This window comes from Cervus elaphus, chromosome 18 (genome assembly GCF_910594005.1).
Source record: "Cervus elaphus chromosome 18, mCerEla1.1, whole genome shotgun sequence".
Lineage (NCBI taxonomy): Eukaryota > Metazoa > Chordata > Mammalia > Artiodactyla > Cervidae > Cervus > Cervus elaphus.
Window position 1 is genome coordinate 109,392,274 of NC_057832.1, and position 22,174 is coordinate 109,414,447.

Below are 22,174 nucleotides of genomic sequence, written 5' to 3' on the forward strand. Positions count from 1 at the left end.
AAGCAGTGACGTGAAAAAGACTGACCACATGTCTATGGTGCAGCGTGTGTGACCCGTGAGGCTCTGAGGGAGGTCACAGAGAAGAGGAAAGTCCCAGGAACCCACAAGCCCAAGCTCTGGAGAGAAGGCGCCCATGCGGTCGGCCACCACAGAAAGCTTCTCAAGTCATCGATGGGAACCATCCAGAAAGTCTCTGCTTCAAAAGACGCCTTTTGCCCCATACTTGTCACAGAGATTCCTGGGCAGGACTTCCAGGACTTCCAGACAGATGTCCAGGGCCATCTTATTTTCTTTTTTAATATTTATTAATATTTAAGTATCCATAGGATACTGCATAAATCAAAAGGACCACAGTGGACTATGTCTCAATTTCTTTGTCAAAGAGGACCACTCATCTGCCAACACCTTCTGTGCGTACAAAACCACTAAATTATCTACAATGGTATAGCTTTACCCAGCTTCTGCAGTTTCGTAATTTATTGCACACGATGTCAAGACTGTTATGATTACTGATAAACAGAAGTCGATATTATGTTTGAAATCCTGTGTTATGAGCTCAAGGAAAACATTTCCACTTTACAAAGGAAGAGAAGTTTAACACTTCACAAAGCATTCTGAAAGTTTTACTTCCCCCTACCCATAAAATGAGCTTCCCTGGTGGCTCAGATGATAAAGCATCTGCCTGCAATGCGGGAGACCCGGGTTTGATCCCTGGGTTGGGAGGATCTCCTGGAGGAGGAAATGGCAACCCACTCCAGTATTCTTGCCTGGAGAATACCATGGACGGAGGAGCCTGGTAGGCTACAGTCCATGGGGTCACAAAGAGTCAGACACGACTGAGCGACTTCACTTTCACTTCACCCGTAAAATAAAATCTGGATATGTCATTGTATTTCCTCTAACAATGATTTTTTGATGTATTAGAATTATCAGATGAATGCAACCTATAGCCCTGATAAAGAAGTATCTTACATTTGCATAGTTAGTATGTTTAAGCTTATCAAACTTATATTTCACTACAAGTGCTCCTTACCCTTTCTGTCTTTGATCAACAGTCTCTTTAGAAAATAAATTTTAAATAGGGTTACAGCTAAAAAAAAAAGTGGGCTTCCCTTAGTAGCTCAGCTGGTAAAGAATCTGCCTACAATGCAGAAGACCCCAGTTCGATTCCTGGGTTGGGAAAATCCCCTGGAGAAGGGATAGGCTACTCACTCCAGTATTCTGGCCTAGAGAATTCCATGGCTGTACAGTCCGTAGGGTCACAAAGAGTGAGACACAACTGAGCGACTTTCACAGCTAAAAACAATTTCAGAATATATAATGCTAGGAACTTAAGAATGTACCTAAATGCTTATCAATAATAAAGATAAACACAAAAATATATACATATACATTGCAACACTGTTAAGTACTAAAAAAGAGAGAGAGAGAAACCAGCTGAAGAATTCATCAACAGAGAACCAGGTAAATTATGGTAAATCCACAGAATGGAATTCTATGCAGCCATTAAAAAGCATGAGATATCTGTATATGCTGATGTGAAGAGCTCTCCTAGAACACTGGAATATTTTTAAAAATTAAGAAGAACAAGGTACAAAACCATATATACCATATGACCCCTTCCATCTGGATAGAAATTCAAAATTGTTAATGGTATTTCCCACTGAGGAAAGGGGACTGTAGGAAGGAGACAAGACACTTTCACTTTTCATTTTTTTATCTTTCTATATTGCTTGAATTGCTTACCAGATTTTGGAGGTTTTTTGTTTCTTAGTTACAAGTTATGTGGTCAAAGGAGACATGGACCTTTTTAAAGATTCATCATTTTACTTCACATTGCTTAAAACTAATACATATTATACATTGAATTTTTTTCTTTAATAACCAACAGAAGATACTAATGAGCCAATTAATTTCAAAACTAGTGATTAAGGGAAAGAATCAAGCATTTAAATCTGCCTTTCCTATATAAACTGTACCACTATGTAACCAAAGGAGTAGACAAAGGGAAGTTTTTTTGTTATAAAAGTACTCCAGCTAATAAATGAAGAAGAAATTTTATAATTAAAATATCATTTTGCAACTGCTAATGAACAAATGAATGGATACTGGCATTGACCAATGGCAGCAAATGTAACAAAAATAGAAACTCCCAGACATTTCATGCCTCCCAATGGAAGACTATACCATCCATTCATAAAATACTCTTGGGGGGAAAAATACCTGAAATCTGATCAAGATCTTCTAGCTCCAACTATCAACTTACAGGGAAGAGAGGAACATGTTGAGAGATACTACAGGGATGTAATAAGCAAAATCGACAAAGTGGATAAACCACCACTTTCTGCAAGAAATAAATTGCAAAGGAAAAAAGAGAAAGAAGACCAAAACCGACAAATCAGGGTTTTCCAACAGTAGGACTATTGACATTTAGGACTAGGTAACTCTTCCTTACCGGGCTGCGCTGTGTGTGATGCTCAGCAGCATACCTGTCCTCTCCTCTGACACGCCTGGAACAGCTCCACCCACCCCCTGCCAAAATAACAGACGTCTCCAGACACTGCCTCCTGTCCTTTGGGAGGCAGCATCCCATCCAGCTGAGAATCAAATGTGTGGACCTTACTTGGACCTCGATGCAAACTATTAATACAGTACCAAGATTTGCCACTTATTGTAGTTTTTCTTAGAAGAGGCCTTATCTAAAGAGAAACACGTGCTAAAATAGCCACAGATATAATGATACACCCCAAGTTCACTAAAAATTACACCAAGGGCAAGGGAAATCAGGGCAGGGTTAAATGAAGCAAGATTGGTCATGAATGAATTGTTAATCACTAAAGCAGAGTGATGGTCTCTGGGAGCCCATTATACTGTCCTGTTTATTTCTGTTTATGTCTGAAATTTTCTTAAAAAAAAAAAAAAACACAAAAATAAAAATCAAAGCCAAGACCATTGTGGTGGCTAGCCACATTCAACTGAATGACAAACCAACCCACTGAAAGAATCTTAACATTCAACTAGTTTCCATTAACCATGCTTGGGGCTCTCAGAAGATATAAACAGACGATTCTTTAAAAAAAAAAGAAAAAAGAAAAGGAAAAAGAAAATGGCCCCAAGTCCCACGAAAAATTGTTCAAATTCATTTGTAATTTTTAGAGATATGCAAATCAAAACATGGATACCATTTCTGACCTCTTAGGTTGGCAAAGATTAAAAATATGACAACAGGTCCTGATATCAAGAATGTGGAAAGTGGAACTCTCCTACACTGATGGTGGGAATGAAAACTAGCCCAACCATTCAGGAGAGGAATCTGGTGAGCCTGACAAAACAGTACACTCATTTTTGACCAAGTAATTCTACTTCTAGCGATCTAACCTGGAGATACACTTCCATTAAAACAAAAATACATATGCACAAGGTTACTCATTGCTGTAATTATAAAAACAACCTAGATGCCCATACACAAGAAAATGGATAAATAGATCAGGGTATATGCACACAAAGGAGTACCATACAGCTGTTAAAAAGAATAAAGAAGAGCTCCACAAAGTGACAGGAGTGATTTCCAGTATACACTGTCAAAGTAAAAAAAAAAAAAGCAAAGAGTATCTATTGTATGATACACTTTGGGGGGGGGGGGGGGGGGGAAAGCGGTCCTGAGAAAATACACATGGATCTGCTTGTTTTGTGAGAAAACAAACAGAAGACTTCACACGGAAAGAGACTGATGACTCATGGGGACAGGGGAGATGGGGGACACGGAGGGGCAGGAGGAGTGAAGGGGGCGTTGACACTTCTGAGTATACCTTTTCAAGTAACTTCTGGTTTCTTAAAACCACAGCCATGTATCACATTCTCAAAATACAAACCAACAATTAAAACCAACCAGGGCAGAGGAGGAATCCAGAATGCAATATAAACAGTAACAAATAAACCTAAGTGAAAGTCACTCAGCTCAGTCATGTCAGACTCTCTGCGACCGCATGGTCTACACAGTCCACGGAATTCTCCAGGCCAGAATACTGGAGGGGGTAGCCTTTCCCTTCTCCAGGGGATCTTCCCAACCCAGGGATTGAACCCACATCTCCTGCATTGCAGGCAGATTCTTCACCAACTGAGCCACCAGGGAAGCCCCACAAATAAACCTAACCATGTTACAAATAAATAACTCACTAAAGTAGAGGAAAAGAACTAAGGTAACTTTGGAAACCAGTCTTCTGCCTAGATATAAGGCTATAAAGCTAAAGACAAAAAAAAAAAAAAAAAAAAAAACTACACAGATACTAGAATCTACTTAGCAAATTGCCTTTCTCAGAAGTGTATAGGTTACCAACTTGAGAACTATTTTATGTACTTTATGTATACACTAGGAATGAAGAAATAAGTAAATTATATATTGTAGATAATGAGAGCTGCATCTCTGTTAGTCAATAAAGTTATAAGGAAAGGGGAAGGTTAAAATGAACTTTGTGATGTTAGATTAGAATCAAAGGTATTATAAAACTTTACAGTCTTAATACAGATAGACGCAAACACACACACGTGTGTGCATGTGTGTGACTAGAGTATTTCCTAGCTCTGTCCACGGAGAAGGCCTGGAAGCAATGAGTCCACCGAGTACCAGACCTTGGTCTCTAACAACCATTCTCCAATAAAAGGAACCAGGGCTCACACAAATCCTCACAAAAATCACAGAAGTTACCACTAACTCCCACTGTAGTTAATATTCATAGAAAAGTAAGTAAGCAATCACTGCAACAATAAAACGTAACTTCCAAGAAGAATTAGACACTCGGTAGCAGCTGCAACCTCAGCACGGACCTGCTGCTCAAAAGCTGCGCAAGTTATTGTGGTGTTTCAACTGCTCAACCCGCCAAAGCTCGCTTTGTGATCAATTTCCTTCACACCTGTTCTATTCTTATTCTTGAGCTCCACCACATCAGATCATCAAATAAAAAGGCGTTCTTCCCCTTGGTGATCAGTAAACTCAATTTCATGCCTAAGAACACGAGATATGAGAGCAAACCAAGCAGAAATCTGCCCCCAAACTAACAGTTTAAAATTTTTTAAAGCTTGATGGGAGAACTATAAGTTAGTGTCACTAAGCATTCTATGACTCCATTTCACAACATATTTTAGTTCAAAAAGTAACACTGAGCATGTATGTATAATTACAATTGTAAGTGAAACATATGAAGAAAATACTCATATATTCTCCCATGATAAACTGTCACATCAAAAAAAAGATGTTGAGAAATTCAATAAATAGACTTTTTGTCTCTTACAGGGAGATGATACATGTTCACGGAGAATGTTTATAATACTAAAAGACTTGATCATTAAGCAGAAATGTATATAAAACCAATTTTAAAATTCCCAACCTTGACATTAAGAAAAACCGAAATACACTCCAATAAGAAGTCCATTATAAGAAGGATGAAGCAGTTAATTATAAAATTTTTCAAGTAACTATTTTACACTCTGTTCCCAAGCCAGTTATGTTTATTTTAAACCTATTTATGCCACAGAAATTAATTGTAATAAAGAAAAATAAGGAAGATGTTTACAGATGTATTTCTGTGGAACCCTGTCACATCTGTTTATCTATGCCACCACCCCAGCACACCAGCCACCCCAGGACAGAGGCGGAGTTCAGATCTCGCTCTATGACCTTCTAGCTCTGCAACCCTGGGAAAGTTACTGACCTCTCAACCCTCGGACTCTTCATCTGTAAAATGGAGATAACACCACCCCTTATCCAGCAAGGTTACAGTGAGAATTAGATGAGTTAGTTAACAGAGCTAACGCAGTTAGAACAGCGCCTAGCGCTGGTAAAGCATTCAGTTTAAGAGTTTGAGTAAGTTCCCAGGACTCCACAGTGAGTAGCTGGGAAACTCCTATCCAACAGCATTATTCTTGGTAACATGCTTCTATCCTCACAAACCAGGCTCTTCATTCATTCAAACTTCAGGAATAAAAATTAATATAGGACCTGTGTAAATTACCAAAACCCACTCAAACATTCTAAATCATCTCTCATCTGGATTATCACAATGGCTTTCTGACTCGTCTGCCTGTCACCTTTACCTCCCGTCTCTTTTCTCCATGTAGCAGCCAGAGTGAATCTTTTAAAGGTTAGGTCAAATGGTTTATTCCTCCAGTCAAAATATTTGACTATTTGCTCCGAGTGAAATCCAAAATTTTTTAGCATTCCAATGTCTCTTTCTCAAAACCTCCCATAATCACACCATATGAACACAGACTTACACTACCCCCAGTCCTTTCTCTTCTAACTCAATTTTTCTTCACAGCACTAAACATTCTTTTGGCATGTGTATTTGTTCATCTATCCCACCTCCCCACCACCCCTGTGCATGTGTGCTCAGTTCTATCTGACTCTCTGCAACCCCACGGACTGCAGCCCACCAGGTTCCTCTGTTCATGGGATTTCCCAGGCTAGAATACTGGGGCAGGTTGCCATTTCCATAGAATATGTTACAGGAGACCAAGGACTTTGCTTTACTCACCACTGTATTTCTAGCACCAAGAACAGCGCCAGGCATACTGAAAATTGGGCCAAAGCCAACAGCATACTTGATAAAACCCAAGAGGCAATCCCTTGTGTCAGGAACAAGAGATGAAATAAAATCACAAAATACTATGTGTTGTCTATTTACACCACAGAAAATAATTGTAATAAAGAAAAATAAGATGTTTTACAGATGTATTTCTGTAAATAGAACTTGCTCTATGACCTTCTAGCTTTGCAACTCTGGGATAGTTACTGACCTCTCAACCCTCAGATGCCTCATCTGTAAAATGTAGATAATAACAACACTTATCCAGCAAGGTTACAGTGAGAATTAGATGCAAAGTGGCAAATTTTTATTTTTTTATACTATTCATTTTAATATTTGAAGTATAACAAAATTTTTAAAAATCTTCAATGTGTATGCAGATCAGTGAACTTCTCCACCTGTACACACGCATGACCAAGATACAGAATATTTCCTGCACCTTGGAAGCTCCCTTCCGCCTCCTCTCAGGAAACACCCCTGGAGAGGTAAGTATCAGTCTGACTTCTATCACCCAATTATGCCTGCACTTGAACTTCACAGAAGTAGAATCAAATAGTATATGCTTTCATGCCTGTCTTCCTTTGTTCAACTTCATATCCATGAGATCCACCCACATCACTGCACACATCAGGAGTACAGTCCTTCTTGAAGGCTAAGTAGCATTCCATGAGTATGCCACAATTCATACAATCAAGTATGGATGATATTTAAGCTGTTCCCATTTGGGGATAATAGAACAGTGCTGCCATGAATGGTTTTCTGGGTTCAGGGGTATGTCATTTGGTGGAAATATTCAATTATCTGCAGAATGGTGACATTTTTTGTTTGAGGATTTTTCGGGGGGAGGGGGGTAGTAATGGTTAATAATAATACCTTAGTGAGAACCCAGGAAAATACAAGTGGGCAATGGGTGAAAGTATAAACTGAAATAACCTTTCTGGAAGACAATCTGGCAATAGCCACAAGAAGCCTAAAAATATCTATGCCCTGTGACTAACCATTCTACTTCAAGGAAATTTCTTACTGAGTATTTACATGGCTCAGATCATCTTCTAAGTGTTTTACATGTGTTAACTCATTTGATTTATTCTAAGGAAATGATTAGAAATGTTCACAATTGGTTTGTTTAGAAGGCTGTCGACCATCCATCATTAGGAAATACAAGAAGTCGTAAACAAAGTAAAAAACTAACAAGAGGGGAATGATTTCAAAATGCACTGTACTTCCTTGAAATTAACCTCTGTGCAGCCACTGAAAATGTTTTTCAAGAACATTAAAGATAGGAAAAAGTAAACATTGATAAATGATAGGAAACAGTAGAATGCACAAATTCCTAGTTTTATTTTTTCCAGTTTTATTTTTAAAAGTACATACCTATAACTTAAATGTTAAAATGAATGTGACTAACAAGACTAGTAAATAAAGATATTTACATTACAATAGGGAGAGAAAAGACATTATAATACAACTAAATTAGGGCAATGATGCAATTCTACATAGGATGAAATAAAAGCACTATGGAAAGACATCTAGCCTAGAGATTAGGGGGAAGGGCATTGTCAAGAAAGTTCTCCATTGTCTTACTTCTACTAAGGACTCTGAGGAAGAACTCCGTCTCCAGGTTGGAAGGAACCTGCCCAGGAAAGTCCTGTTAATTCCTCAGCTCACCACCCCCAGGGTATCAATTATCAGTTATACCCTGAACCCATATTCTTTTCCTCCCTGGACCCATATTCTTTTTCCCTCCTACTTACAGAAAAGACTTAGGTAGACTTGAAGAACAGGAATTCCTAAACACTAAGGATGCAATCAAAGCCTCAAAACTTGGAGGAAGCTGGTTCCATCAGACCTCATGCCTGACTAAAAAGCCTCAAGGAAGGTCTTCCCAGTCAGGATAGTTTAGGACAAAACCTTTTTGGATTTCCAGATGTCAGGAACTCCAGACAGAGTAAACCCAAATTTATACTAAAATTCACTGACTCCTTGAGATTAAAAAATTTTTTCTACTTGAAAAAATAAAAGTATCAAGAAGTTATCCAGGTAGAGATAACCCTCTGTATCCATTCTCCTATGCTTTCTTCCTCTTCTGCAGATAGACCAAACCTGGAAACCAAAGGAAAGTTGAGCATGGAGATTAAAGATACATAGGTAAGCTTAGTTGCTCAGTCATATTCCACTCTTGCGACCTGTGGACTGTAGCCCACAAGGCTCCTCTGTCCATGGGATTCTCCAAGCAAGACTACTGGAGTGGGTTGCCATTTCCTTCTCCAGGATTAAAGATACACCATGGTATTTTAGGGGCCAATTCTCACATAAGCAAATGACATCTGTTTAATAATTAATACATAAGAACATTTTGCTGTGTTCACTAAACCATTCACTTGTGGTACAATAAACAGAATAAATATTGATTACAAGAAAAACATACGGACCCCAAATTACCAATATTTCACTGAGTTAAACTTGCTAATAAGATACTGCTTTTGCACCGTAGGGTATTATGTATCACTAAATTTTCTAACTTTTGACATCTGAATCACATTAAGTTCTCAAGGGTTGCTGGTCAAAAAAGCCCTGGGTTCAAAAAAACATTTTTCAAAGTCACCTCCACAGATACAAAGTGACACAAATTCATGTGACAAAGCAGTCCACACTCCTGCTCTCCCTCCTTCATACACGCCCTCTGTTTTCCCTTCAACCTTTTCTGTTTACAAATTTAATACTTAAATGTATTAACAAGAGTTCTCATAAACTACCTGCAGCTTTTCACAGTTATAGTGTTACCTAAATTAAGATAAATAAAATTCCAGTCTAAAATTGATTAACCTTAGCAAACCTCTACATTGTACAATGAGATAAATTTCTTATGAAGCTAAAACAGTTCTTTGAAAAAATAAGTCTGCATAATCACCAGGGATTCGGGATTTATTCTGTACGGAACCTAGATTTCTGGATAATCTCTATTCTGGTTGCATATGATGGGAAAAGAGGATATAGAGATACAACTGGCAAGACTTGTATCTTCCTATTTCAGTTTTACGTACAACCAAAATATAGGAAAAGCATCGGTTCCAAGTAACGAAAAAGAACTTTAGAGAATTTGTTTTTGATTACAAGCGGCACGGCTGTAATAACACTCCCAGCATATACCAGACTGTGAAAAGAGGATCTGCCATACAAAGCAAGGACGCTGTCTTAACTTTTACGTCGACAATTTGCTGGTTTTACTCTCCTTCTGCTGTTGCTGTCAGAATTAGGCAACCTGAAAACGGATCAAGTAAAACTAGCTGTACTTGAAAATTAAGTAAAACTAACTGTACCTAGCGCTCAGCACTGACAGGAACGCTGCAAGTGAACTGGTTTTCTCTCCCAGGGCCAGTAGAGGGAGACTAAGACATCTGGCCTGGTCGTGTAGTGTTTCTGCAAAATTGGGGAGGGGGGGAGTGGAGGCTGTATTTAAATGTCCTGCTGTCAATCAAAGGACACTTCCTACAATCACAGTCACCATATCTGCTATTACCCGCGAGCGTACTCTCGCCCAGAAACACCCCGAAACGGGGCTCGGGAAACCTGCTTCACCTAAAAGTGACCGCAGGCCTTGCCACAACACCCAAATAAGGACTTGGGGAGCCCAACCTCAACTAGTTTCTTTGTTTAAATGCCTGCGAATCCCTCCCACGCCGGAGTCAAGAGGCTGTGGCGCCGCCCTTTATTAGCCTCACACTTTGATTACAAAACACACGAGTCGGCGGCTCGGCGGCGGGGGCGGCCCGAGCTCTCACAAACGTCAAACCCGAGACACAGGCGGCGGCCGAGGCAGAAGGCGACGCTCGCCGCCCCCGCCACCCGCCCCGAAGTCCCCACCGGCCGGCCAAAGTTCGCCCGCCCCAGGCCCCCCGGGCGCTGGCCCCCGGATCGCCAGCCCCCGGTCGCCGTCCCCTCGGGCGATTGGGGACGTTTCACTCTTTGTAACAAAGTTTGAGCCGCGGCGCGGGGGCGGCCGCGGGGGACTGGGGCGCGAGGCTGTCCCTCGGGGCCCCGCTGCCCACTCCATCCGCTCCACCCCCGCCGGGACGGGCTGAGCCGCTCCGGCGGCTGGGGGCCGAGACCCGAGCCGCCCCGCCGCCCCGCCCGGGACCCCCGGCCCGAACTTCCGACTGGCATCTCTCTCGAGTCCCCGCAAGTGCCTCCTCATCTGTTGCTCTGTTTACTCCGCTGGAGCCCCGCCGGGCCGGCGCTGCCGACGCCCCCGTCCCAGCGCCCCGCGGCCGAGGAAGTTTGATAAAAAGCCCGGGGAAGGGGGCGCGACCGCGACCCGCGGGCGGGCGAGCGGCAGAGGCGAAGAGGGCAATTTCTGGAGACCCCCGGGCCGGGGCCGGCCGCTCGCCGCCCGGAAGGAAGGAGCGGCGGCCGGTCGGGCAGGGCGGCCAGCCGGGTGGCGACTCCGGGCCGGGAGCCCCAGCCGGGCGGGGCGGCGGCCGGGCTGCGGGCGCGGCGGGCCGGGCCGGGCCGGCGCTCCGACCGCCGCCTCCGCTGGCGCCTGCCCCGGCCGCGTCCCCTCGCCCCGGTACCCCCCTGCCAACTTCTCGGCCGGTCCCCTTTGTTCCCGTTTGTTGTGGCGACTCTTCGGCCGGCCGGGCGATCCCACCAGCCCCCTCTAAGCCCGCTGGGCGCCCGGCGAGCCCGGGGCCCCGCGCGCCCCGCTGCCCGGGCCGGGGGGCTAGGCACCCGGGCCCCTCGGCGCTCGGTGCGGCTCGGCGGCCGGCGGCGCGGGCGGCCGGCGCGGCGACGGCGGCGGTTGGCCGGTGGCCGGCGGCGGCGGCGGCGGCGGCGGCGGCGGGGCTGGAGGGGGTTTATTTACCTGCCGTGGAACCAGTCCTTGCAGATATCGCACTCGATCATGAAGCGGTTCACGTCGTACGGCTGCCGGCACACACAGTATACCGGCGGGGGCGGCGGGGCTGCCGAGGCCCGGCCCGGAGCCGCCACCGACACGGCTGCCGCGGCGGCTCCAGCTGCTGCTCCCGCGGCCACCGCCGCCGCCGCTCCGGCCATCTTTAAAAAACACACACACACACACGCTCGCTCGCTGCTCCGCTTGCAGACTGGAGCGAGCGCAGCCGCCAGCCAGCGCCGCCTCCTGCAGCAGCCGGAGCAGCAGCCGCGGCGGCGGCGGCGGCGCCTCAGTGCGCGCGCGCGAGGCCGCAGCCGGGCCCGGAGGGGGCGGGCGGCGAGCGGCGGCGCGCGCACGCCGCGCAGGGACCGAGCCCGGCTCCTTCCGGCGCTCCTCGCGGGGCCGCGCGTGTCGCGCACGTCGTTCTGCCGCCCGGCGCGCGCGCCCGCTCCGCTCGCGTCGGCCGGGCGGAGGGAGACGCGCTGAAGGGCACGCGGGGCGGGGGAGGCGGAGGGAAGCAGAGGCTCCCTGAGGACACGCGCGGCGGCGCGGGGCGCGCGGCCGCGGGAGGAGGGCGGCGGGTGCGTGCGAACGGCCGGCCCCGGCATTTCTGAGTGACCGCGGAGGCCGGGGAAGTTCCTGCGCAGTGGAAAGCGGCGCGCTACGTCTGTGCCCTGGCCCTGGATCCGAGGAAATTAGAGCCCCGCCGGGGCCACCTCCCGACCCCGGGAGTATTTTAAATCAATTAACCTCCGCGGGTCCGAGCCGAGGGTTAACAGCACAGCAATCTGCTTAAGTCCTGCTGAGGGGCAGGAGTATGCTAGGGAGTCATTCAAAGTTCCAAAAACGTCCCATCCGAATTCCCACCGACCAAGCCAGGAATGCAGTGTTGATGGAGCCACTGGTAGGTGAAGGAGGTTGTTCCCAAGAGGAATTCATTTAATGTCTGGGAGCCCAGAGGAACCAGTCTTGAAATGTGGTGGGTGGAGAACGGACCGGAGAGGAATCTGGAGTGCTTATGAACAACACGACTTAGATGCGAATACTTAGATGAGTTCCAAGTTTGGAAAACAGGAATAAAATTCTAAGTGACAGTGACACGTCGGAAAGGGACTATTAGAAAAACGGTAATACGGGACTTGGCAGATGATAGGCCACTAATAAGTATTTTTGAATGAAGGATGAGACTGATAATAAAAACAGCTAACACATCCAATAGAAATGGATTGCCTTGGTATCATAATTGGGGCGAGTTGGAAGGGATGTTAAGAATTATGGAACATTGTAAATTAACTATACTTCAATAAAATTATATATATGTATATATATAGGAATTATGGGAACAGATGTTCACAGCTACATTTCGAAGGCATGTCTATCATTGATTTAAAAAACAACAAAAAAATCCTGTAGCTGCCATCTCACTCAACCCAAGGCAGAGAATCACTGATACCTAGTCTAACCTTTTTATAATTGAGGAAAGCACTTAACTTGTTTAAAGTCTCAGATCTGGGCTTGAACTAAAGTTTTTAAGTTTCTTGATTCCGCAACCAGTCCTTTTTCTACCACACCATTGCTTGTCTCATATTTTGCATGAAAAGAAACACCTGGAAGTCAGAGTTGACCACAGAATGAATGAGTTGGAAACCTGTTTCTGCTAGTGAAAAAAGAAAAGTTACTGTAATTTCAGCATAAGTTTAGAGGCATCCTGGATTGGGGTAGTGAAGAGGCTTACGTTCAAATCCTGTTTTGTCGAAGCTGTGTGACTTTGAGCGGGTCACTCTTTTCTCTTGAATTAGATTTTGAAGATCTCGTCGAAGAAAAATTATGGATAATAATATCTTACATAACTACCTCACAGAGACTTTTATCTCAAGCAGAAGAGACCATGTATTTTTAAAAGTACACTGTAGAGGATGTGTGTTGTCACAGAAGGGGAGGCAGTGGAAGCTGTCATGTTGGAGTCGTGATGAGAAGGGCATTCAGACAGGCACATGGCCTGATATGGGGGTGCTCTTGGTGCTAGAGGAGCCTCCTGGCCTTGGGATGTCAGCAGGGATGGAGTGAGAGGGTAGCCAAGCAGAGGAGGAGGCAGCAGTGACAATCATAGATAGGTTATGTACAAGAGGATTGGTAAGTAAATATATTAAGGAAAATGGGAGCTCATTTCTCACTGTTGAGAAAGAGAGTTAGAAATATGGAAAGAAAACTAAACTGAAACTTGTAGTAGTGAACTGGTAATGGAGGTATCAATCTATTTCTATTTATAGAAATAAATATCGGCATATAAGTCGGTGCAGACTCTGTCCATTAAGAGAGTCTGGGACACAACACAATGATGAGGGCATCTAGCCCAGATCTTGGTTTCTAAATACTATTCTCCACTTCATTTTTCTTCTTGGCCAGATGGCTGATTCCAGGACTGGAGGAGAGAAGTAAAACAAGAGCCTGGAATCCCTATTTGTGCCAGAAAACGAGGATATGTTCAAGAATGATGGGGCATGTCAAAAGGACACAGGGCAATTTGTGTCCCAAATCTGGGACCAAAAAGTGTGTTAAAACCCATTGAATAGCACAGGAAACCATACAGGTGTAAATCAACACAAATTGAAAGTTTGAAAATGATTGGAATATTTACATACTTTCAAAGTATCTACTCACAAAACTCTTACTATCTACAAAGAGAATTAAAGAAACTTGACGGTGGAGAAGTCTGACAAACACCACCTTTTCAGACTTCAACGGACGTCAGCAATGTGACAAATCAGACACTCACACCTGAGAGGATCCAGTGAGGAAACTAGCATCACTTCTGTGTGTTTTCACCTGGCCTACTTAGTTGAGTCTCCAGTTTCAAAGGCACATCAGAAAATCTGCAAGAATATAAATACTATAAGGCATATAAATCTGTAAGGAAAGATTAAAGAAATTTAAACACAAAGATTGGACCTAGAAAAGAAAGGAATGCAGGCTGGACCTCTGAATGATGCTGAAATTTTAGTGACAAGCTCCATGCCTAATAATTAAGAGCGTGTGCTTGAGTTCCATAGTCTCCTATCTCTGTGGCAACTAGCTATTGGATTTTAGTTTTCTTATTTTAAGGCGTGATAAGAATATCTACTTCACACAGTTCAGTGCATTAAATGAGATAACAAAATGCAGGTCACAATTCCTGGTACATACTAATCCATATAGCTGTTAATTATGAGTGTGGCTCAGTGGTAAAGAATGTGCCTGCTAAGGCTGGAAACTCAGGTTTGATCCCTGGGTCGGGAAGAGCCCCTGGAGAAGGAAATAGCACCCCACTCCAGCATTCTTGCTTAAGAAATCCCATGAACAGAGGAGCCTAATGGGCTACAGTCCATAGGGTCACAAAGACTCAGACACGACTTAGCAACTAAACAATAATAATTATCTGTAATTATTTTATTTGTTTATTAATAATAGTAGGACAGAAGGAAGAGAAGCTAGAAAGTTAGGAGAGAAGATTAGGAAAGTATTATCCCAAAAACAAGGGGGAAGAGAATTTCAGAAAGAAAATATCTTGAGGAGAGACACCCAGCTCCATGCCAGCATTGATTGGCAATGACATGGGACTCCCTCAGCCTTTCTCCTTTGAGGGTCCTCTAGTAACTACCATGGACTTTCCTGATAGCTCAGTTGGTAAATAATCCACCTGCAATGCAGGAGACCCTGGTTTGATTCCTGGGTGAAGAAGATCCACTGGAGAAGGGATAGGCTACCCACTGCCGTATTCTTGGGCTTCCCTTGTGGCTCAGCTGGTAAAGAATCTGCCCTCAATGCGGGACATCTGGGTTCAATCCCTGGGTTGGGAAGATCCCCTGGAGAAGAGAAAGGCTACCCACTCCAGTACTTTGGCCTGGAGAATTCCATGAACTGTATAATCCATGGGTTCACAAAGAGTTGGACACAACTGAGTGACTTTCACTTTCGTAACTACCATACATCTTACTTAACATTTATATCAAATGTAAGTCATTTTTGGATTTTTTTAATACTTCACTTATCTGTAAACCCTCATTTCTCTGATAAGAAATGTTTGCTCCAGCCTGACAACTTTGCTTCTCTCTACGGCCAGTTCTGGTCTATCTCCATGACCATGTCTGCTAGTCCCTTCCTCAGTATTCCCTCTCCTTCCTTTTTCTTTAAAACCCACCTTCTCTGACCTCTGATTCTTCCATGTTCCTTTCTATACAAAAAATTTAATTTGCATATCACTGGTGTGCTCCTCAGGCCTTCAGTCAGTGCCAATACATTTTTTTTCCCTAGAGGATATTTACTTTTCTTCTTACAGATTCAGAAAAAGAAGGAGCTTGTTTCCAAAACACTATCCATACTTGAAGAAAAAACAGAATCATTAGAAAAAATGAATAACTTTGCTGTACCCCTGAAAGTAAACATTATAAATCAACTATAGTTCAATAAAAAGAAGAAAAGAACTGTAATTTATGAACTTTAATCCTGATTGAAATAAAGTCTAGACAATATAGTTAGGGGTATATGGGGATATCTTAATACAACCTGTAGATAACATTAAATGAACATTCATTTTCTTTGGTGTGAACAATATTGTGCTTTTATAGAAGAACGCCCTTATTTTTAGGAGACACATGCTAAGATATTGATGCTTTCTAACTGTGATGCCAGAGAAGACTCTTGAGAGTCCTTTGGACTAAAAGGAGATCAAACGAGTCAGTCCTAAAGGAAATCAACCCTGAATATTCATTGGAAGGACTGATGCTGAAGTTCCAATACTTTGGCCACCTGATGTGGAAGAGCCCACTCATTGGAAAAGACTGATGCTGGGAAGGATTGAAGGCAAAAGGAGAAGGGGGCGGCAGAGGATGAGATGGTTGGATAGCATCACCCACTCAGTGGACGTGAGTTTGAGCAAACTCCAGGAGATGGTGAAGGACTAGGAAGCCTGGCATGCTACAGTCCACAGAGTCGAAGAGAGTCGGACACGACTTAGCAACTGAACAACGACAAAACTAAGGCTTTGAAAGTAAAGCATTATGATGTCAGCACTTGCTTTGAAAGGTTCAGCAAAAAAAAAAAAAAAGGAAAAGCAAGATGGAGATGAATGGAGCAAATCCGATAATATTAACAATTGTTGAATCTAGGTAATGAGATGTGTGAATGTTCATGGTACTAGTCTTTCACCTTATCTGTGTTTTTATAAGTCTTCGTAAGTTTAAAAATATAACCTTTCCTGAGTCTTTTCAGAAGTTAAATGATATTTTTGTGGTGGATAACACTTTTTAGAGTTACACCTGTCTTTCAGAGATCAAAATGCTATGGGACTATTTTTTTGTTTGTTTGTTTAAGCTTTACAAACCAAAGGGTTATGAAATAAGAGGGAAAATCTGACCCTTCTAAAGAGGAATAGGGAGGGGTACCTCTTACAAAATAAGTTTCCTAAATGCTCCCAGTGCTCCCACCACTCCATCCCTTGTGTAATGAGAGATGATGTTACTCGTGGGCATGTGCCCCACACGTGGACAACGACGATGCAGCAAACTGTTGATAACCACTGTTTTGGACTATTATCTCCTTACAAAACACTTCAACTGTGCCCCAATCTAACCATGAAAAACACACAAATTCCATTAGAGGGGCATTCTACAAAGTACCTCAGCAGTATTCCCCATAACTGTCAGGGTCATGAAAAATGAGAAAAACCCGAGAAAATGTCACAGCCAAGAGTCATCTAAGGAAACATGACAATTAAATGTCATTTAAATCCTCACCAGGCAGAGAAGTTAACTACGTGATGGCCAGACTGTAGCTATGGAGAAGCTGCCAGTTCTGAGAACTGGTCTCAGAGAAATGGGAACAGACCCACCGTGCATTGAAGTTTAACTGTTCTTAAAATGACCCAGATGCTGCTGACCACACCACCACATGACCAATTTCAAGATGACTGTCACAGCTGAATGTTCTATTTCTGTATGTAGCCCCCCTCCCTCAGTCTAGAACTCTCTTGCCCACTGATTGTCAGTGTGGGGAGTCAGCCTTTGGACAGGAGTCTGCCATCCCTCTCTCCCCACCCCCAATTGCTGGCATCCAAAATAAATCAAACTTTCCTTCCCACCAAAAAATTAAAAAATAAAAGCAAGTCTAATGTAGTATCCTAGATGGGATTCTGGAAAAGAAAAGGGATGTTAGGTTAAAACTAAGGAAATATGAATAAACCATGAGCTTTAGTCAATTATAATGCATCAATGTCCGTTTGTTAATTGTAGCAAATGTATTGGACAAGTGGAGGATGTTAATAACAGGGGAAACTTGGTAACTGCTATCGTCTCAATTTTTCTGTAAATTTAAAACTCTTCTTTCGGGGGCCTAGAGCTTAGAGTTAGCCCATAATCACAATGCTTTGGATTTGTCACTGTTTTGATCTATCAAAAAACTCTTGGGTATGTTACCGACATAGCCCCCATGTTTCAAATACCAATCCAATTACTAAAAGACCTACGCAGGGCATTAGATCATGGTTTCGCGTTCTGAGTTCTGGCGTACTTCAATGCAGTTGGAAAAGATACACCTGGTAGAGTAAGCAACATCTTATTAAGAATTATTTAGTCTGGAAAATGTTGCATGTCTGTGTCTGTATGCATATGTACCTGTCATTAGCCTGAGGGGATGGCAAAAATTAAAAGTATTTATTCATCCATCTACCTCTTCATACATGAATTCATTGTTGAGTGTCTGCTCCATCCAGCTGGTCGTCGCTAAGAACACAAGAGCAAAAGACACATCACGTGTGCTCAGTGTCCTCATCATGAGTGGGATAAACAAGTAAATATAAAATTGTAACATAACACGCTGTAGAAGACAAACGCAGAGAGCTCTGGCCACACATAGGACGGACATCTAATCTGGTGGGGTTAATCAGGGAATGTTTAGTCTGAAAGGAAAGAAAACTACTGAAAAATTATATTTCCTTCACCATCTCTGTTTATGAAATAATAAAACAGATTTACTTTCCAAGCAGTATAAAGAAGTTATACTCCCACCTCTGGAAGAGGTGGGATTTATACATTGGTTTATGGGTGTCAGGTTATAAGAAGCAAACCAAATAATCAAGGTCTAGTACTTACTAGTCATGAGTCTGGGGTATCTATCATTAAAGGGGACTGAATGAGTGGCAGCAGAAAAATCTGATGTGTAACAACAGAATTTATAAGTACTCGAAGTGGTGTATTCAGCCGTACTGTAGATTTAAGAAAAATTTGCTAAACACTGTAATAAAAATTGTAGACAAGTTATTGGGACTTCCCTGATGGTCCAGTGGTTAAGATTCCATAGTCCCAATGCAGAGGGCACAGGTTTGATCCCTGGTTGGGGGACTAAGACCCCATATGCCACACGGCACAGCCAAATAAAAAGAGAAAATTATGGACAAGTTCTTAATAAATTTTGTTTGCATTCTTATTTCAGGGGTGAGTCCTCCTTGTTTCTGATTGATGGCAATCAGCAGTCGCTCCTAATGATCAGTAAACAAATGTTTTTAAAACTCAAAGAATCTCTTTCAAATTGAACCCAAATGACGAGTAATACTTTTTGTGACCTAAAAATTGCAACATTAATCTATACGTAATGTTTGGATATTGTTCATTATCTTTGAATCCCTCATGACTTATAAACCTTTTGCCTATGGATAATTTACAAGAATAACTTACAACCTACTACGTCTGTAGATTTAATTAAATTGTGAGTCCTGCCTCTTAATTGTATTGCATCACAGATTTATTCTTTTATAAGTCCTAATTAAGAAATTAACATTAAAACAAAAAGGGTGAGTGGGAGGAAGGCGTAAGAGGGAGGGAAATACATATACATGTTCATGTTGAGGTACAGCAGAAACTAACACATAATTGTAAAGCAATTATCCTCCAATTTTTAAAACCAAGTGCTTTGAAGTTTTAGTTTTGTTTTCTAATTGCACAGAAACTATAAAATACTATAGTATTAGAGATAGGGTTTAGAATTCCCAGCTATCTTTTGCTTAAGTACTTAAAAATAGTAATTCATGTAGAGTCAGCCTTAATATTCAGGGCCAGTTACGGGAAAGAAGCTTATAGTCTCATATGTTTGAGAAAAAATTGCTTTAAAAATGATTTTTAACAAAAATACTAAAAAGAATTACTTTAGCATGTAGAAACAAAAATAAGTTGGGTTAATAAGATTTTACTGAGGCCTGTTTCATGTAAGGCAGTATATTAGATGCCATGAAGAAAATGAAAGAAATGTATAAATGATTCCTGCTTTTAAGAAACTTATGATTTACAAGATTAAAAAAATAGTGAGCCAAGAGTTAATCATGTAGTACACAGGCAGCCCTTTTAATCCACGATTTTCAAAGAACTTTGTGAAAAGAACATTCAGTCAAAAACAAATACAAAATTGCAGCACAGATTTGTATAAAAGGTGTGAGGAAGACCAAAGCCTAGGATGAGCTGGGCCTTGCCAAAATAAATGTGGGACAACTAAAAGGACTCTTGGATCTATATTTAGAGTAGGGAAAAGAACAAGGAAGGTGTAGGCATAATGGTAGAGGCGGATGGCAGAGTATTGACAGATGATAAAGCAAAATTCTCAACATCTATTTAATTTTCATCTCTTATCAGATGTCTTTTGAGCTAGAAAATAGTCTCTGCCAAAAAAAGATGGTATGTGAGACTAAGTATGGATTTGACCTACTTATTTGTAGCAGCATTGGGAAGACTAGAAATGTTCTCTATTTGATTCTAGACTTAGCTTCTTGAGTGAGCCAAAGGGAAGTATCAAAGGATGGAAGACGCAGAGGCAGGTGATCCTAGAGAGGCAGAAGCAGGTGATCCTAGAGAGATCCAGGCGAAGATGCACAAAGGACCAGTATATCCACCGGAAACAGTAAAACCAGATGACAGTGCAAAGAAGACTCTTGGTGACAGGACTGGAGACAAGGCGGTAGAGAATGGAATCTAGAGCTATCAGGTTGGCTGAAAGAGGTTCATTCTGTTAGTCAATAGGTTGTTCAATAAAGTTCTTGGTGAAAATGATAAATGTGTCTTTTACTTACAGCCAATCAAACGTTTTAGCCAACCCAATATATATATATATATATGTGCAGAAACTATCCTAGATTCTTAGTGTACATTATCATATATATGTGTGTGTGTATATATATATATATAAAAAATTAAGATATGATGGCAACCCACTCCAGTATTCTTGCCTGGAGAATACCATGGACAGAGGAGCCTGGAGGGCTACAGTCCATAGGGTCACAAAGAGTTGGACACAACTGAAGCAACTTAGCGCGTGCACACACACACACACACACATATATCTTAATGAGAGTAGTATTTTGATCCTTGGACTTTTCTGATGTAGAAAATAAGACAACTTGCTCAGGCTATGCAGCTAGTAAGAGGAACAGGTGAGATATAACTCCAGGTCCATAAGACTTCACAGTCTCTTTCCTCTGTGTGCCAAAGATGGCCCAATAATACGGAATCCAAAGGATAATAAACTAAAGAATCAAAGGTACCCATTGGCATCAAGGAAGTGTGTCAGCAGCTATGAGGGTTCCTATCTTAGAACTGGAGTTGAGGAGTCGGGTGGCCTTCCCTGGGCAAAGAGACTGGCAGGAACAAAGTTAGACACTAGGCCTATGTGGTCTTGGATATATCAAAAGAATGACCTGTCACAGGGCCTAGGACAGAGGCCAGGAATTAGAAATACAATTCAAGGAAGATGACTTGCTGCTGAGGTGCTTAAGTACTTCCTGCTAAGACTCATGCAACCCAGGAGAGTGGTAAAGGGAAATCCCAGGGTTATAGAGAGCAGAAGGCCTAGAGAGCGATCTGTCAGATGAATGAGGATGGTAGAACAGGAGGACAAGGGAAAGGTCTGCAGGGACCAAAATATAATGAAACTGATAGATTGCTTCGAATGATCTTGTTAACATAATAAAAGAAAAACTGATGACAGATGTATTGGAGCATGTGTGCTAAGTCACTTCAGTTCAGTCGTTCAGCTTAGTTCAGTTCAATCGTGTCCAACTCTTTGCAACCCCATGAATTGCAGCACGCCAGGCCTCCCTGTCCATCACCAACCCCCGGATTTCACTCAAACTCATGTCCATCGAGTCGGTGATGCCATCCAGCCATCTCATCCTCTGTCGTCCCCTTCAGTTATGTCCAACTCTTTGCAACCCTATGGACTGTAGCCCACCAGACTCCTCTGTCTATGCGTTTCTCCAGGCAAGAGTACTGGAGTGGGTTGCCATTTCCTTCTCCAGATATTGGAGCATGGGATAGCGGGGAGAGGAGAATTAATAATTAAGTATTTAGAAAAATAAGCAAATTAAAAAATAAGTTGATTTTAATTTTAGGATACACTAAAGTTGTAAGAGAAAGGAAACAATCGGAATACACTATGGAGTTCTATAGTGAGTCCTATTTAAACTCTGGCTATTGTTTTTTTTTTTTTAATGGTAATATAAGTGTACTTAGAAGATGGAGAGTCTAGAAGAGGGGTTGGATTGAAAGAGTTAAATCCTCAATAATAATAACAGGAAGTCATTAGGCAATATCCAAAATTGAGAAATAGCCATATAGGTATTTTATTTAGAAACATGAAGTGGAATAACAGAAAAGTGGATAAAAGCATTCAAAGTACTTGCCAG

At 42.4% G+C, this 22,174-nt stretch overlaps 1 protein-coding gene across 1 annotated transcript in view; it reads right to left on the minus strand.

Annotated features, from left to right (window-relative positions):
* Positions 1-11,730, minus strand: part of KDM7A (lysine demethylase 7A) — a 75,294-nt gene extending 63,564 nt beyond the window's left edge. Inside the window, exon 1 of the mRNA XM_043871604.1 lies at positions 11,443-11,730. Coding sequence (XP_043727539.1) covers positions 11,443-11,636 — 194 coding nt within the window. The 5' untranslated portion in view covers positions 11,637-11,730. The remainder of the gene's footprint in view (positions 1-11,442) is intronic.
* Between the last annotated feature and the right edge of the window lie 10,444 nt (positions 11,731-22,174).